The 18,496-nt window shown below is 44.9% G+C and overlaps 1 protein-coding gene across 1 annotated transcript in view; it reads left to right on the plus strand.

The window, feature by feature from the left end:
- Positions 1-18,490, plus strand: part of vps54 (VPS54 subunit of GARP complex) — a 20,303-nt gene extending 1,813 nt beyond the window's left edge. Inside the window, exons 2-23 of the mRNA XM_008301793.1 lie at positions 1,651-1,825; positions 2,197-2,438; positions 5,267-5,351; positions 6,668-6,702; positions 6,836-6,967; positions 7,431-7,816; positions 8,660-8,786; positions 10,218-10,325; positions 10,418-10,473; positions 11,713-11,809; positions 12,017-12,357; positions 12,609-12,738; positions 12,859-13,040; positions 13,357-13,469; positions 13,687-13,750; positions 13,853-13,958; positions 14,157-14,244; positions 14,432-14,553; positions 14,723-14,803; positions 15,586-15,693; positions 15,803-15,897; positions 16,446-18,490. Coding sequence (XP_008300015.1) covers positions 1,681-1,825; positions 2,197-2,438; positions 5,267-5,351; positions 6,668-6,702; positions 6,836-6,967; positions 7,431-7,816; positions 8,660-8,786; positions 10,218-10,325; positions 10,418-10,473; positions 11,713-11,809; positions 12,017-12,357; positions 12,609-12,738; positions 12,859-13,040; positions 13,357-13,469; positions 13,687-13,750; positions 13,853-13,958; positions 14,157-14,244; positions 14,432-14,553; positions 14,723-14,803; positions 15,586-15,693; positions 15,803-15,897; positions 16,446-16,551 — 2,949 coding nt within the window. The 5' untranslated portion in view covers positions 1,651-1,680 and the 3' untranslated portion in view covers positions 16,552-18,490. The remainder of the gene's footprint in view (positions 1-1,650; positions 1,826-2,196; positions 2,439-5,266; positions 5,352-6,667; positions 6,703-6,835; positions 6,968-7,430; positions 7,817-8,659; positions 8,787-10,217; positions 10,326-10,417; positions 10,474-11,712; positions 11,810-12,016; positions 12,358-12,608; positions 12,739-12,858; positions 13,041-13,356; positions 13,470-13,686; positions 13,751-13,852; positions 13,959-14,156; positions 14,245-14,431; positions 14,554-14,722; positions 14,804-15,585; positions 15,694-15,802; positions 15,898-16,445) is intronic.
- Positions 18,491-18,496: the final 6 nt, after the last annotated feature.

Consider the following 18,496-nt stretch of genomic DNA (forward strand, 5'->3'; position numbering starts at 1 on the left):
ATTAGATTAGATTCTTAGATATAGTCTGAGTTGCCTGTGTCTGCATGCAAACAATGGGGAAAGTGGTTTTAAACTCATAATGGTTATGCACTGGCCTTCTAGATGCAGCTCTTTCTGTCTTTGTGATGGATTATGTCAAGACTTGAAGTTATTGCAGATATAAAATAATGATGATCTGTGGACACCTGACTGCAGTTTGTATCTCCTAAACCTTCAAAGCAGCACGACTCTCCAAAATTATAACTCGGCCACTTATTTCTATTTTTACCTCACAGAGGTCTCAGTAGGTAGAAGAGAGAGGCAGCCAGGCTGGATTGTGACAAGTCTCAAGTTTTATACTTTAAGATGCTTATTACTAAGATGCCTCATATATATATTGTATATATGGAATCAGAAGGAGTTAAAAGCAGTGGCATAGTAACGGTGAGGTTGTTTCCACTAATCCTCTCATCAGTGTGATGGGATTACCAGCAGAGGGTCTTACACCTCCACAGCCTGAGCAGTCAGATTAGAGCCGACTGTCAGCACAACACATCACCGCTTCACGTCCTGCCAGGCTGTATGAAACTCAGGCGGCAAGCAAGTTATTTCTTTGTAAGCAGGATTTTTAAGGAGAGGTGGTGTTAATGTCATACTACACAGCTCAGTAGAGTATTTCCAGTGTGACAGGAGCTGCTTGTAGTGGTTGTCGCCCAGCTATGCAGAACTCTGCAGCATCTCTCAGCTCATTCATTGTATGGTTCAGTCTCAGTGATTCAAGAAGCAGCTGAACAAGCTCTACCTGCCCAGCACCATACATCACACTGGTGCAGTTAAAGACAAGCTGGTGAAGAAAGTAGAAGATTTAGCAGCTGTTTTGTAATTTGGCGCTCTCACTCCTCCATAGACAGTGGCACCTGGCATTTTAGAAGCATCACACAGGATGTTATGTACTGAGATAACATAAGATAAGATAAGATGTAACACAGACTGTGAACTGTGGTTGAACCTGAATTCCGCTGGTGCTGCACTTTAAACCTGCACTTTGAGTTCAGGTTTGCAGCCGCCTGCAGACACACGAACAGGTTTCACTTGGTGTCCATAAACCTTTTGTGTTCCTGTCAAAGCTGTCAGCAGAAATGAGTTGGAGCAGGCAGTGAATCTGTCGGCATCAAGCAGATTATTCTCTAATGGTTTAGGCTGAAATCAGTGGATTGAAGTTTTACATGTGGTTATTTTCTGTGTTTTTCCTTTGTTCTCCAAAAATCTGTTCCATTGGCAAAGACGTACTTTAATTACCATGAAACACACCGTCGTCTAGTTTCTGCTCCATCTCACCTGTACCATCCTGCTGTCAAGTATACTGGAGGATGGATTCATCCGCCCCGTAAACTAGTCCTGAACACATGCACTTTTTTCTCCTGTCTGCTAAAAGCTACTGTCAGATGTCAACGAGTTTTCCCTGTGATAGACTGGTTACCTGTCCAGGTGAACCTGCCTTCACCCTGAGTCAGCTGGGATAGACTCCAGCCCCCCACCACCCTGGTGAGGATTAAGGTGTAGAGATGATGGATGGATGTTTGCGAGGCATTTTTTTCCTGCTGAACTTTAGCTGTACTGTTTTGGTTCCTCTTCCTCAATCTAACACCAGCTCTGCTTGTGTGTCTCCAGCTAGCCTCCTGGGAGGCGAGTCCCAATGCCATGGCCTCCAGCCACAGCTCCTCCCCAGTGCCTCGCCCTGGCAGTGGAGGCCGAGACGGGATCTACCGCAAGGACCGGGATCCCTCCCCCCTTCGATGCCGGACCATCCGCTCCCTGCCTGATGTCTGCCCCAAGGAGCCCACCGGTGGGAAAAAGTGCAGCCTGCATCACTTTTGACACTAATTTAAATTTGTATAGATTTTTTTAAAATCCTAACATTTTAGAAGCTTGAGAAAAGTGCAGCATTGCAACAGAAATGAGCTCACTACTGGAAATGTGGTGTGATATTGAAAAATACCAACATTACTCTGAAGTTTTAACACACATTTAACACTAAAACATACATCTCTGCAGTTATTATCCACCCTGCATTATTAGTTTCTTTGCTCTTGATGCTGCACGTCGAGAGGTCTGAGAACCTGAAAACAAAAACAAGCCCATGAATGTATCTTACAAGTTCAACTTTTCTCTGAAATTGTGAACAAAAGTGACGCCGTTTCCCCGGTGATCCTGCAGGTGAGGGGCGGGGCCTGTGCAACGGACCGTCCGTCGTGGCGGAGCACGACCGGTGGACGGTGTACAGCTCGAAGGTCAACCTCCCGGCGGCGCTGAACGACCCGCGGCTCGCCAAACGAGAGTCGGACTTTTTTACCAAAACATGGGGGCTGGACTTCGCGGAGACGGAGGTGATGCCCTCCTTCTACCTCCCCAGCATCACCAGGGAAGACTTCGGGCCCTACCTACAGGAGATGGCTCAGGTAGCACCGGGGGGTATAAATTATTCAGAGCGTTTCTGATTGGTGGAGGACTGATTCAGAGCTCAGCAGACTGTGTGTACTGATGTCTGCTTCTGAAGTTTACACTAAGATTTCCTGAAGTTCCTGATGTGGGTGTGTCAGGAATCCTGTTGGTGCACTTTCAGCTCCTGCTGTTTCCCTGTTCATCTGCTCAGTACAGCAACATTTACAACCTGCTTTTATTGGAGATGTTTTAGCATTTTGATCTTTAGATTCAACAAACATGTAGCTGTAGGGCTGGATTGGATTGAATGAACATGTTTTGGGTTTTCCTCACGGGTAGATTTACACGACACGCTCATTATTACAAGCTTTTATTTTATTTTTATTATCTTATTACATGACGGTTGAGTGGTTTAAAACCAAACGCACTTCATGCAGAGTGTCATGTTCCTGGTTCAGGGTTTGGAGCTGCTCTAAATGGTCCTTCCTCGGTCTCTGTCCCCATATGTGATGTCTTTCTAATAAAACCAAAATGACCATTGCAATCCTTAGAAAACATAGAAAACGTGCATTATACTAGAAAAGCTCTGAGGAAAACTCAAACAAGTGAGAACAGTCTGACGTGAAAATAGTTTTGCGTTGCTTCAGGAAATCAAAAATCAAAGCTTTTAAAATGTGCAGGCATTTGCTTTCAGAGAGGAGTGTAGATTCTCCAGCACTGGGCGGACTCTCTCTGTGTCTTTTAGTTGGGCCACATTTATTAAAAAGTGGTAGCGAGGGTGGTGGCGTGCCGGCTGCATTTGTGTGCAGGTGTGAAGATAAACATGGCAACACAATATGTTGGAGAGGCAGGTGAAGGCAGCTCCAGAGCCTGATGGACAGGCTGACTGTCCTCTGTGGAGAATTATTCAACATATTGACATGAACTAGAACTGGTTTGGTTGGAACGTTTGCCAGGCCCTGCCTAAAGAATAGGTTCAGGTTTTGTCATGTGTGTCCTGTTTAAATCCTCCCTCTAGCATATGCATCAGTCACTACACCTCTGTGTCCTGGCAGCAAATAAACGCTTTCCTGACATTTATGATTGAAGATGTAGGAAGCTGACCTGTACCCTCGGATGTACAGCTTTCTGTGGAGTACTTCTACAATTCTTCTCTCTTGTGGAGTTCTAACGAGTGTTTTTATGTTTATGGACGTTCGTAGATATGAACATGTGTGTATCACAGGTCTGGGTAGAGAGAAGTGCTTTACAATCAATTGATTTAGACGTGAAACATGATTAGATGCAGAGGTTGGATTCACGCAACACGTCTGACTCACGCTTTAATCCTCCCTCTGTTTCAGATGGTGACTCCTGTGGTAACGCTCCCTCACGTTTCAAATGTGTCGCACAGGAAATACTGAACCAAAGCTTGATTTTTAAAACCATAAATTACAATCTGTCAGAAATTTGCAATAGTTTCCGTAAATGATTCAGTCTCTTCCAGATCTGGCTGCAGTGTGACTTGGCACAAAGAAAGTAGTGATCACCTGAGTTTTTTTCAACTTTTTATAGTAATTATCAGTAATAAACTGGTATTTGGAATCAATTTAGATGTACAGGTAACACACTAGTATGAGCTTTGCTAAAACGCTTTGGCCTATTTATGTTTTACACGTTTGTTTAAAAGAGAACTTTTGATGGACCGTCACTTCTGCATAATTAATCTGATGGTACAGTTGGCAGCACACTGCCTCGGAGTAGCACATTCAGATTTGATTGATCTGAAACTGCTTTATTATTGGTGATATACCAGTGAAAGGCCAGTGATCAAACTGCTCTCTGCTAATATCCGTCACTTCTGCTTGTGTCTCGTTTAGTTCAGCTTTTTAAATATTTCTGATTTTCTTGTAGATGTTATGAAGCTGTAGTGATGCACCACAGATACATGTATGAATGACAAACAGTAAAGGAAGAGCCACAGACTGTTTTTTTTTTTTTCTGCTCAACTGAACATATTGATTTCTGAATTATTGATCTATTGTTTCCGGTCGCGTTACTTGATGCACCATCAATAACTCTGGAAGTGAAATGAGGATCGTAGTTGGACATTTAGGACACGTTTTGTTGTATTTCTCTGTGACTGTACTCAAGAATACGGCAGCATCTACAAGAGAGGGAGTCAATGACATAGTTTTGTTCTTACAGCTGCTTATTTTGTGGTTTATTTGTTATTGTTGATAGTTTTTACCACCTCAGAAAACATCTTGAGCTTAATGATTTTCATCTCCAGTTGAGGATTGTTCCAAATATGCAGCCCCTGTGTCTTCTAGTTTATGAGCTGTTTATGTTTCGTTTTTTTTAATGACTCGTTTTCAGTTTCACGTAGCTGTAAAATGCATTTTGAACTTTGCCTTATAAAACACCTGCAGACTCTTTCATTTTCTTTAGACCTGGAGCAGCGTTTTTCTGTTCCTCTCAGACTTGCCTCATGTTCAGACGTGTCACCATCTACTTGTCACTGCCGTGTAGTTCTTGTTTCCTCCTGAAGTCCTGTAATAACTGAAACAGTGACTAAGACAAAACAGCAGCTGTCAGTCGTTCCTCTGATGCTTCCTGTTTCCACAACTGTATTGTTCTCATTTGACTGACAGCAGTGATCTTTGGATGCATTTAGATTTCTTTGTGCCACCTTGTGGTTAAACATCCTTTTTATTTATTTTTTGAACCCATTCGCAGTAAAGATGAGAGGAAGGCAGCTTTGTTTTCTGCTGTGTCGTGATGGTTGCAGCCTCGTAGGGACACTGCTGAAGAAGTTTAAAATAAACCCACTGATCTTTTTGTCTTTTCATGATTTTATTTTTAGAGGGAACGAATCCACGAACGCTGCAAGACGATCTGTCCCAACAAAGACGACGTGGACGCCGTCTCAAGTATCACCACCAACCACGGTATGAATTATTAACCAGCTACTGCTGCAGGACTCGGCCTGCATCCTCTTTAGTCCATAAAACAACCATGAAAACACCCATTGCTTCCAGATATACATATAAATCGAGTGCCTGAGTGCAACTATTAAACGACTAAACCTTTTCATTGGTTGCACCGATATGACCGTTGACATTTAGTCTTATATTTAGCAGGACTGTGTGTGTGCCTTTGTAGACGTTATCACTTCATTTGACTTCTGACATTGTCTGAGTTGCTGCACGACAGTAACCAAGTGCAGACTAGAGGCTTGTCTGCGTCCAGCCACCTCGTTAATTTCTACCAGTGTAATGCGGCATTAGTCATCAGTAAGTTATAGCGTCCACAGATGCTTGTGAGGCGTTCGGTATCATCAATAAATTGTATCTACAGACACATGGAAGGTGATCAGGGAACATCAATAAACTGTTGCGTCCACGGAGACATCGGTGAATCGTAGCATCAGAAAACCTCCTGGGTTACACCCTCTGCCTTTAACCTACACGAGTCTCTGGTCACGATGCCACCGCGACACTAAATTCTCCATCTGTGGGAAACTCAGAGATGTGATAAAACAGCCGACATTAGGCATTGTTTAAACTGCAAAGCGTTGCTGGAACAGAGCTTTAACCACTTTGGAATGGAAATGTTTGAGAAGAGGGCTGCAAGGTGTCTCGGTGGGTAGCATCGTCGCCTCGCAGCTAGAAGGTCGCTGGTTGGCATCCCGGTAAGGACACCCGGGATCTTTCTGCGTGGAGTCTCCATGTTCTCCCCGTGCAGCGTGGGTTCTCTCCGGGTTCTCCGGCTTCCTCCCACAGTCCAGAAACATGCTGAGGTTAATTGGTGATTGTAAATTGTTCGTAGGTGATGTGCAGCAGTGCAGAGCAGATGGTTCGTATTTATCCCATCTCATGTGTATTTTTATTTTTAAATCCAGAAATGAGGATAAGTGAAGATATCAGGAAACCATTTATTATTCTGCTTTTGTTCTGAGGTTTTGAGCTTGATTCAGATGTTTGGCATGTTCATACGTTTAGAAAGGATGTTAACAACTTTCCTTTACGTTTCCTAAAACATTAGTGTTCATTGTAACAGACCCCTGATCATTTGTGCAAATGGAGATATTTTGACTCTAAGCTGTAAAAACCAGCATCATGTAAGTTCCTCGTTCTCTTTTTTTTTTTTTCACACTCAAAGCGTCTCATAGATGTCAGACAGCTGTAGCTGCACCAAGTGTAAAAGACATAGAAATGCAACTCTTCGAACAATGACTGATCCAAAGCTTTTCTTGCTTTTTCAGACAAATCCAGAGCTGAGCTGGAACAAGTCCCCAAGGTACCAACACATCTACTCTTCCCGTGGACATGAACTTGTTGTAGTAATATAATAATATATATAACTTAATCAGGTCTATGAAACTAGGGTTACAAACACTGTCTCCACACTGACCTGTGTCTGTGTCTTTCAGATTTTTATGAAGCCTGACTTTGCCCTGGAGGACCCGGCCACCTTCAACACGGTCCTGCCCTGGTCACACTTCAACAGCGCCGGTGGGAAGAGCAGCAGAGACGTGGCTTCGTCCAAACTGCTGCAGGAAAAGGTGAACGCTCAGCAAAGTGCACAGATCACTCAGAGTAGGCTTTTATCTGAATGGGAAACATTTTGAGTACAGAGAGGACCAGTGGGGAAACAAAAGACTGATCCCACAGTCATACTCCACATAAATGTTTCCCAAGGTCACATGGCCACGTTGGCCAAACAAAGAATCTAAAGACCCTCAGTTTACTATCAAATGAGACAAAGAAATGTAGGAAAATGTAACAGCTGAAAAGTTGAAACGACTATGAATTTCTGGGTTAGCATCAGTAATAATTGCAAAGGAGTGAGTGATTATCATTCTGGCTGCTCATCTGTTCATCAGTTGATCATTTTACCTTTTAGCAATTCTAAACGGAAGATCCTTGGGGAACAAGTTTCTGCAAGGTCTTACTGTTTTGTAGCCCTGTTGTGTTAGCAAAGGAAAGCAGATAATAATCAGATTCTGTGTCTGTTCCTTCCTCCAGCTGAGCCACTACCTGGATGTGGTGGAGGTGAGCATAGCTCGCCAGATCTCGCTGCGCTCCGAGGCCTTTTTCCACGCCATGTCCTCGCAGCACGAGTTGCAGGACCGACTGCAGGAGACGCAGCGGGCTGTGGCCGTCCTGCGGGGCCGGACGGCAGCCATGGACCGGGTCATGTGCCAGGGGCCCCTCCAGGCCCTCCGCACCGCCATGACTCGCAACAACTGCGTGAAGCTGCACAACAAGCTGAAGCTGATGGCGGCGGTGCATCAGACGCAGCCCACTGTGCAGCTGCTGCTCTCCACCTCCGAGTTTGTCGGAGCGCTGGAGCTCATCGCCACCACCAAGGAGGTGCTGCAGCAGGAGCTGCAGGGAATACACAGCTTCAGGTGAGGAGGGGCTCTGTGGCTCTGTCAGGGTGTCTGACTGTCCCTGGGTTCGTTCGTTTATGCTACCTGACTTTGTTCTCTGCAAACAGACAGACGTACATCGTGTGCATGCTGGACGTGATTCAGTAGAAATGTACAGTTTGAGCTAAAGTCTCTTCAGTCAAGGGGAACATGTCGCTGTTTGACTCGACAGAATTGACTCGTGTAGCCGGACGGACACACCCTATGTCCAGATTCACATCCTTTTGAGGGTGGAGTTGCTCTCCAAGTATTTGTTGCAGAGTCACGTCAGATTGTCGTTTCCAACAATGCTAGCTGGAAAAAAAGCCTCCGACCTAAACTGTGTTAAAGGCGACATGAAATGTTTGTGTTGGCTGCCAGTTAGAAAATAAGAGCTTCATGTGGAAAGTAACAGGATATGGAGAAGTTTTGATCTGATGTAACACAAACTTACTGCTAAAAATACAGTTTTTCACGAAGTACAGACAGAAATAAAAAAACTAAAATACAGGAAAATAAAAGGTTGCTGTGATGAGTCAGGATTTGTCTTCTGTAGTTATTTTGATCTCATTGTTTTTACCTCTTCGTCTGTTCAGGATCGACATATTCTTGTCTGAATTTGCTGTGTTTGTTTGATCAGTTCCAGATTTAGTCACAAGAACAGATCAAACCACAGCTCGGGTTATGTCACACAGCTTCACGAGGTCTTTAAGCCTCCGCACAGGAAGTGCAACTGAAACTGTAGCTGTGTCATAGCGAGCACCACCAAAACACCAGCTGCTGTTAGAAGTGGAACCCCACCGAGGTCACGCCTGTCTGTCTGTCTCTGTCTGTGTCCCTCAGACATCTGGGCTCCCAGCTGTGCGAGCTGGAGAAGCTGATCGATAAGATGATGGTGGAGGACTTCAGCATGTATTCCCGCAGCGACCTGAACCGAAGTCTGAAGGACGAACCGCAGGTCCTGGAGAAGGTCTGAACAAACTCCTCAGAAAAAACACAAACCTCCAAAACCAGTATTTACATCGATTCAAAACTCAAGTAAAAGAAATGAAGTGAGCTGAGTCAGCTTATGTAACACAACGGGTGTTGAATATCCGTTTTACTTTAATGCTCCTGTAGCTTTCATCTTAAACTGTCTGCTACACACCAAAACTCTTCCGTTATTTAAAAAACTGAATTCTGTTTCTTCTTTACTCCAACAGTATTTGTACAGCAGCGTTTTCTTTCTTTCTTTCTTTCTTTCTTTCTTTCTTTTATATGCAGATATACATATAAAACTTAGAAAAGGTTGCTTTCGTAGAAAAGGTTTTTTTTTTGGATTAATTAATAAATGTCAACTCAACTTTATTTACAAAGCACTTTTAACACAACAAAAGTCGATACAAAGTGCTGAACACAAAATATAAAACGATTTAAAACATCTACAATGCAAAATACAGTAAAATTGTAATAAAACCATTAAAGAGAAGTAAAAACAATTAAACAATTAAACAGGAGTCTCGTGCCGGGTCGAAGGCCAGGCCGTAAAAATGAGTTGGGTTTTAAAAGTGGAAAGTCAGTGAAGGTAAAGGAGCGTTTGGGATTTCTGAATTGGCCACTTTGACCTCACGAAAATCAAATTAGACGGTTTCAGGAGAACTTTGAGGAAAGAATTTCAGTTAAATGGTTGGTTTCTGATTTGCAGCCTGTTTTTTTCCATATACATTTACTTCCATTTATTCAGAAAACTGTCATTAAATGAGAATATTGGATTTAATAATGTGTGTATGTAACGGATGGTTTGCCCGTCGCAGGTCCACAAACCAAATGCAGACTCACGAAAGGTGACTCACTCACAGACACACAAACTGCTGACGTGCATTGAAATTGCATCAAATCCATGAAATCACGTGCGCTGCTGAAATCGGGCTCAGGGTTTGTTTTAAATACGACGGCTGTGATTGGCGCTGAATCATCTGTGTAGTTGGGAAGATTTATTGTTAATTGAATTGATGTGTGCATGTGTTTTTATTGAGGTTGTTGCATAATTATGGATTACACACGACATCATTTCAGAACCTCGTCCATAAACTGAACTAGATTTGACATCTTTTAAGTAGTCAGGGCAAAACTAGACGTGATCAAAAACTAAATCGTAAACAGTGATTCTAAAATCATCATGTCTAAATACGGATGTGTAACTCACTGTTTTTTATGTATGCATGTGATGTTCAGGCCTTACTGATGATTTGAAACACTCCTGGTTGATTTCTTGTGCTGATGTTCCTCTCTAATCTCAGCATGTGGACCAAATCTCAGTTTAATTTTTATGCTGAACTGAATCTGCTTCCTGTGGAGTTTCACAAATCTGATCTCAGCTCAGTGTTCGAGGTGCATTGTCGTTTTCGTGTGTGCGTTTCAGGAGCGTCTGGAGTCGCTGGTGTTCGGTCTGCTGAGACAAAGGAAGCTGGACTTTCTGGATATCTACAGCGACGAGATGATTCTGGCCGCCAAGACCCTCGTTACGCAGGTGTGACTCCTGACCTGACTGATGGAAACCTCATACCATAAACTACAAATCAGAAATGGTTCCTATGTAATGAAAACCCGTTTGTGTTGCAGTGTGTGGCGGAAAGCGTCGTGAACATTGAAGACATTGACCATGAAGTCGTCGTTAAGTAAGTAGAAGTTAAACAGCTCTGGTTCTTAGTTCATTCATAGTACTGTTTCCGGCTATCCGTTAATTTCTGTAGTTGTCTGTGTTGTGACTACTTTAGATTTTATGATAAATGTGACCTTGTTTAGATTCTTCTCAGTATTAAACTGTCTGGATCATGAAAACAGAGGTAGAGGAAGGATTACAGTCCAAAATAGAAAGCGAGGGACACATCATGAGCGTTGACTGTGTTTGTAATTACTTTTACCACCAGTAGGGGGAGTCAAAAATAGCACACTGCAAACTTAACATGTTAAGAGATTGTGTTTGATGGCCAGATGAATCGTCATGAAGCCTTGAAGCTTTCTATGCACTTGGTTCACAAATAGGTTAATTTCTGGAGGCTTCATGTGCACGCAAACGCCCCCTGCTGGTCAGAAAATGTAATGTCATTTCAACTATCAGAATCCTTTTTATTTTTTATTGTCATTTGTTCCACTACACTTGGATGAACTTGGTCAGTTTCGTTTTCTGGAAATAACTTCTCTGGCTTTGGAGCAAACCCTTTCCCATGTGAATGTTACAGCAGTAACACATTTCATTATGTACAGGTATGTTATTGGGAGAGCTCAGCTCAGAGTGCTGCCATACAGGGAAGCCCTTCATGAAACCTACTTCCTCTACATCACAGGCAAACTGGCAAAAGTCCAGCATAAACACTGACAAATTTTGCGGCGATTCACTGCTTCATGTTCATAAATCTCGCCAACACTCGAACCCCTTCCTAAACCTTCATCAGTGACGTCACTCGCCTCCTAACGAAGCCTCGTTAAGCGCTTCATAAAGGACTTCCTGGATTTCTCACACACGCTCCGAAGCCTCGGCGCCGTACGTCCCATCACTACGATTTAGTGTCTGATGACTGAAGGCAGCAGCTGGAGTGCAGAGAGAGACATATTCAGTAACCAATCACTTCAACGCTGTAATTAAAAGCCATTAGTTGTTGTTTTGTTACGAGGCTTCTAACAGAAAACAGCCGCTGATCTCAGAAGTTGCTGGATCGTGCCGTGTACCACTTAGTCTGGAAAGATTAAAGGTGTTTTGATGTGAAGAAGATGATCCCACTAGATGGCTGCAGTGACGGTGCACTTTATCGAAAGCTGTGCTATTAATTCTCACACATATAACATGAATCCATTAACAAGGACGTACAGCTTCACGAGCAAACACAGATTTAAAGTGTGTTTAATTGTTTGTGCAGGCAAGCTGACCAGATGCGCCTGATGACCTTCCCTCAGTGGTTCGAGCTGCTGAAAAGCGTCTTTGAGAGTTTCCTTTTTTTCCTGCAGAGAATCAAGGTTAGTCAAAAGTCTGAGCTACAGTTTCAGCAAACGGCTCGACGTTTCAGAAGAAATCATCGATCAATGCAGAAAAAACACAAAACATTATACCAGTAAAAAAAAAAACTTGAAATCTCACTTACAAGCCCACACATAGGCAACATTCTGTAATATATAAATATATATCCGATTACAGAATTTCTTCCCCTTCTCGTTGTTTGCTAGGCCACTCTGAACGTGGTCAGAAATGTGGTTCTGGAGGTTCTGAACTCCAACCAGAGGAACCGGCTCCTGGAGGAGGCCAGTTCAGGGGCGTCGGGCCGAGAGGCTTCACAGAGCCCGTCGGTGCTGCAGGGGGAGGCCGAGCTCGCCTACCTCACCCACGAGGGTCTGTTCATCAGCGACGCCCTGAACGAGGCCCAGCAGCAGCAGCAGGCAGTGCTGGCCGCCCAGGACCAGAGCTCTACGGTGGGCTCCAGGATCCAGCAGGGACGGGTGGAGACCGCAGGCGGCGACTTGACCTCTGGAGCCTCAGAGATGTCCGCCAGCAGAGAGCAGAACATCATGTATGTCCCGCGTTTCCTTAGTTTTCCCTCCTGAAAACCAGATTTCTTCTCATGACATCGTAACATCTGTTCTTGGTTGAGCAGATGATTAGATGCCAAACCCTGAGTTAACTCTCTGAAGCCCAAGCAGCAGTTTCTGGGTGTTTTTAGTTCACATTTTTACTCACTGTAGTCACCAGGAATTCTAGATATGAACTATGAGAACAGGAGAAGCTCGTTCAGGTCTGTTGACAGCAGATGTTTGTTTCCAGGTCTGGTGAGAACATGATGCCCACCGAGCTGGAGCTGAACCGTGTGGTCAACAACGTCCAGGAGCTGCTGTACACCGCCTCCGATGTCAGCCACGACCGCTGCGTCAAAGTGCTCACAGCCAGAGCCAAAGTACGACAGACAGCACTGAACTCGTCCCCCATCTATCTGTTAGCTGTACCTGCTTGATGCCACAGTGAATCCTTTTTAAAAACCCCTGTTTTTTGTGTTGGTTGTTTCCACCTCTGACAGGACGGCTCTCTGGAGCGTCTGAGCTCGGCGGAGTTCGTGTGCCTCTCGCAGGCGGTGGAGGGTTTCGTCAGGGACACGGAGGAACTGTGCGGCAGGCGAAGCGTCTCCCTGAGGGGGGCGCTGCAGAGCCAGGCCAACCGCTTCGTCCACCGCTTCCACGAGGAGCGCAAGACCAAACTCAGGTAACCTGCAGCGTAGCGCCGTGTACACGACTGTTTTCATTTTGGCTCTGATGTGCAGCAGTAGGTGGGTTAAAGGACATAACATCTAGAAATAAAGAAGCCTGCTGCAGTGCGGTTAGACTTTTGTTTATCTCAGCTTTTGTTTTTGTGAACTACTACTTAAGTGTTGTGTGTGACATCATAACGTCGGATTTGATTGCATAACTTGTTCCGATTCTCTGCTTCGACCTGCCACAGGCGGTAAACCGTAGAAGGGAGTTGCAGCAGCGGTGTCGGTTGGGTTTGCTGATGCTGATGTTTGTGTTTGTCCCTGCAGCCTCCTCCTGGATAACGAGCGCTGGAAGCAGGCGGAGGTTCCTGCAGAGTTTCAGGACCTGGTGAACTCCATCGCTGATGGAAAGATAACACTACCGGAGCGTAAAACCCCAGGTACCGGTCCAGCAGTCAGATATCACCTCTGCTCTTTGTTCCAGAGGTGTTCGTATTTATTTAGTTGTTTATGATTCATATCTTCTTTACTTCTACTGTACACTTAAAACATAAATATTACAAACATACACACAGTCTAGATCAGAAGTCCTCAAGCTTTTTGAGACAGGAGGTTTATACAGACTTCAGGTCTAATTTATTTGGTTTCCTTCTGCAGGTCCTGATGACAGGAAACCCGCCGAGTTTCTGCTCGTTAACGGGCAGAAGTATGCGGTTGTTGGGTAGGAATCATGCTTCAACTAATCCAACACTCACCAGTAAAGGTCTGATACTGTTCCTGTTTTCAGCAAATTAATCCGAGTCTCACGTGTCCCCTCTTTCAGAACGGTTCTGCTGCTGATCCGGATCTTTCTGGAATACTGTCAGTGTGTCAACGACATCCCGTCCATCGCCACCGACATGCTGACACGTCTGTCGGACCTCCTCAAGGTCAGAAACACCAAACGGCACCCAAACCACCGTGTGTCTTTGTTGATCATTGATTTTAATATTGGTAAAAATTAAACAGTAGATGAGTTCTACTAATCAGTACTCACAACTAGACACTGAAGAACCCCTTCCTGTTTCCTGTAAAGTGTTCGAGTTCCCCTGTCAGGTCCGATTCCATCATTTCTTGTGTTTCTGCAGCACTTCAACTCTCGGAGCTGCCAGTTGGTTCTGGGAGCCGGAGCTCTGCAGATCGTTGGCCTCAAGACCATCACCACCAAAAACCTCGGTAGGTACCAGCAGCTGCACACACGGCTCACAAGTCATTAAGGACGTGTGAGTTCATCAACGCGTAGGAGACCTTTGAATGCGTCTGAAGGTGCTGATTTAGTCACTTCACCTTAAACACTAGTGACGACTGCCTGCATAGGAAGCCGCCGTGCTGCACGACTCACACTCCTCGTGTTTGTTTGCAGCGTTAGCTTCCCGCTGTCTGCAGCTGGTGGTTCACTACATTCCCATCATCAGAGCTCACTTTGAGACCAAGCTGCAGCCCAAACAGTTCAGCGTCCTCAGACACTTTGATCACATCACCAAGGTAACACACACAACACACACACATGTGCTTTAGAACGACTCGTGTTGTGTGAAAGCCAGCATGTCCTCATCCAAAAACACGACCAAGTCAAGAATCCTAACCTCAAAAATCAATCCTAAACACTCCTAGTGTGTACGTTCTGTGGCTGAGTGTGTTCCTTGTTCTGCAGGACTACAACGATCACATAGCAGAGATCTCTGCCAAGCTGGTGGCCATCATGGACAGCCTGTTTGAGAAGGTTTTATCACGGGTAAGATCAGCGTCATACAGCTGTATGTAGTGACAACAGTAACCTTTATCTGTAGAGCTCTTCCTCAAAGTACTTCTTGCTTCAAAGTGCATGAAAATAAAATCACAAGCATGAGTTATTATAGTAGAGAGATGAAACCAATCTGCTGAAAGTATGATACAAGTTAAAGGGGCAGGAGACGAGTACAGTCATAAACTAAGAACTCAGGACGTGTCATTCATGGTACCCAGTGCTGTACAGGCTTGAGGTTGTTGCAGCTCTGTTCAGTTCTATGATGATGATATTTAAACGTACACTGATGAGCCAAAACATTGTGACCATCTGGAAGAATGTTCCACAACAGCATCCCTACCTGCTGAGACACCTGCAGAACATCAGCAGCAGGTTGCTCAAGGTCCTATCAAAGGGTTTTTCAGAAGAACGTTGCCCAGACACATGGTGTACATGTACGTGTGATGAAGTAGCCTCTTCTTCCAGAGCTCCAAGGTCCAGTTGGCTAGCTCACATTCATAATAAGTGGTCAGCACAGGGACTGAGCATTTCCAGCTGTCGGGGTTTCATCCTTAACAAGGAAGGATCCTGTCAGCCGGCCGGGTGTGCAGCTTCCTGTCTCACGCTTCAGAATGACTCCAGCGTCACACCTCAATGTGCATCTCTGACACGAGATGATCAACACTGAGTTCTGAATGGTCGTAATGTTTGGGCTCATGTGTGCTTGTTTTATTGTTTCCCACTGGATCCGGTCGTGTTCTTCATGTGTGCTGTTTCTGCTGTGTCCTCAGTATGAAGTTAAAGCTCCGATGCCGTCGGCCTGCTTCAGAAACGTCTGCAAGCAGATGGCAAAGATGCACGAAGCCATTTATGAGCTTTTACCTGAAGAACAGACGCTGGTGAGCTCCTGCACAGAACACTGTGTTTATCCTACATGCTGAGAATCTGAACAGAACACAGAAAACCACAGTTTGGCGTTAAGACCCACATGTGTGTTTTCCTGCACAGATGTTGTTTCTAAGGATCAACGCCAGTTTTAAAATGCACCTGAAGAGGCAGCTGGCTCGACTCGGGGTCATTAATGACGGAGGTCCACAGCACGGGTAACTGCACATTTTTATTTATTATGACTTTTTTCAGTTTCTAGTTATTTGCGTGAATTTTGCCTTTTCTTGAGTGGAAGGGATGAACACATTTGACTGCACAGTTTTAATAGAAATGAAAAAATAAGGAACATAAAACTTGAAATGGTGATGTTTCTAACACACATCATGACTTGTTTGTCATTTCCAGCCAGAAGAAACCTGTTGGTCGTACAAAAATCCACTGTTAGTCAAAGCTTAGGTTGGGTATGAATGATGTTGGATGAAACTGTTCATAGGAAGTGATGTCATAACACAAGTGTTGGGAATGTTTGACTTAGAAACACCAAACCCCATCAGAGTGAATGTACCTCTGTGCCATATCCTGCCCAGTGGGCTCATGTAAGATAGTATTAACCAAAAGGTTTATGTAAAGAAAAAAAAGGACACAAAAATTAGCGCTGTTGGCACAGAGAGCAAGAAAACCTCATTATTTGAACACATATAGGATTACAAACAGTCGGCAGCAGACGTCTGGTTTGGGTTTCAAATCCATGTTCTGTCTGCAGGCTGGTGGTGGTGGACGTGGCCTTCTACACGGAGAACGTCCAGGCGCTGAAGAGCCTCGAGAGACTGGACCTGAACATGGCGGAGATCTGGGAGCAGAAGAGGTGATGCAGGACGGAGTGTGAACGTCCAGGACTGACCAACCCGGCGATGGGGGGCCGACGTCAGGGGCCGACGGCGGCCGGCTGACGGTGGAGGAGGCCCAGAGGGACCAACAATACAAAACTGGAAGAAGAGCAGCAGCAGCAACAGCGGCAGCAGCAGCGGCATGCCGGAGCTCCAACAGCTTCACAGACTTGATCACAGAGCCTCCTGACAAGCTGCTGCCACCTCATCTCACTGTGTGCAATCAAACAGAAACACTAGTAAATTATTAGACAGTTTTAGTGGGAGCACACTGCAGGGTGTGGATCGCGTTTCATGAACGGACGGTAATTTATTTTTCTGACTCACGGAAAGTATTCTGTACTGTGGCGGACTTTTTCCTCCGGGGGCAGGTGGGGGGGCGGGACGCTGACGCCGAGGGGTTTTTATTATTAACACTGAACAGGACCTGTCATGTCGCTGGTTTCACGGACTTTTGAGAAAACTTCACAGTTCAAAGAGTCGAGGTTCAGGAGGTCGAGTCTGGAAAGAAGACGGTTTGCAGAATGTGACGTATGAATATCAGCTGTTGATTCAAGCTCTTGTCCTTCTGCTGGGGTTTGAGTTCATCTGCACGAGCGTTTAGTTCCATCCGAGGCTGAAACGGCAGAACAGGAAATCAGATTTATTTGATTAAAATTGAATATCCGACGACATGTGAATTAAAAACTGTAGGGATCGAACATCCACATGTCCCAGAAGCCCTCAGTGTTGACTGGGTCAGCGAACCGGGATTCACTGGACATGATCTCATTACTCTGCTCTCTAGAAACACGACCTGCACGACGAGCATGATCCCAACCAGAGTCTAAAGTGACACCGTTTAGAAGCCGTAAAGTCAGATTTTCTGATGAGTTTTATTTTATTAAAATCTCTTTATTCTACGCGTCTCACTCAGAAGTTTGTCAGAAACAGACTCGCTTCAGATCCTGTAAACCGTCAGTAACTCGGCTGCAGCAGTCGTGACAAGAGTTCTGAGAGTTTTCAGGTGTTTGGACTGAGAGGGAAATAAAACCGACTTGATCGATGGCGTGTCACCAACAGTAGCTGTTGGAAGACGCCTCCAGCTCGGTGGAAGATCTTCATGCAGCTCACGTGCAGAGTCGAGTTTTTTTGTGGGGAAAATATACGTGTTGGTTCCATGTTTCTAAACCACAAATTCAACTGTTTTCTTTTTTTTGATTGGCATCATAACCAAAAGAATGGTTTTAATTCTCTCTCCTGGCTGTTTCCACGGAGGTGTTTTTATTGCAGTGAATAACGTGAGCGGGGCAAAAAGTCCTGAAACTGTCTGGAGCTCATCTGCATCCCCTCCCAACTACAGCAGACATCAGGCCCTCTTTGTTCACGACTCGTTCTGCCACATGGGTTCTTCAAACATTAGATTTTCTCTACTGAGCTGTCCCGATGCAGCCACATCAGCGGTATGAACACTCCAGGCTGAAGCTAAACAGAGAAGCTCACAGGCTCTCCTCACACCACACGGCTGCTCTCCTGGCTTCTGTTTGACTTTTATATGATTTTAACCAGATCACACGTTTTTCAATCATCCCGAGTTAACCTGATAATAAGCAGCATCCTGACACAACGGTTTAACTCTAGCCTCAGCTGTTGGTGAAGAAGCGAGTCGTGATGTGACCACAGCTGTCAGAGAACTGAACGTATGAACTCTCATCACTGTCTGCTTCAGAAGTGCCTCCTTTTGATCGACTGTCAGAGCATCTGAGCCTCCACTGCAGTGTGCCTGCCATACCACTGTGTGTGACTGTGTGAGAGTGTGTGAGACAGACAGACAGACAGACGACTAACTCTGCTGTGTTTGGATGAGGAGGGCAGTATGTGTGTGAATGTCCAGAATACCTTGAATCCTTCAAACCTGCTGTGAATAAAACAGGACGACGGAGCGACT

Source organism: Stegastes partitus, unplaced genomic scaffold (genome assembly GCF_000690725.1).
Source record: "Stegastes partitus isolate 25-593 unplaced genomic scaffold, Stegastes_partitus-1.0.2 Scaffold1715, whole genome shotgun sequence".
NCBI classification, from domain to species: domain Eukaryota; kingdom Metazoa; phylum Chordata; class Actinopteri; family Pomacentridae; genus Stegastes; species Stegastes partitus.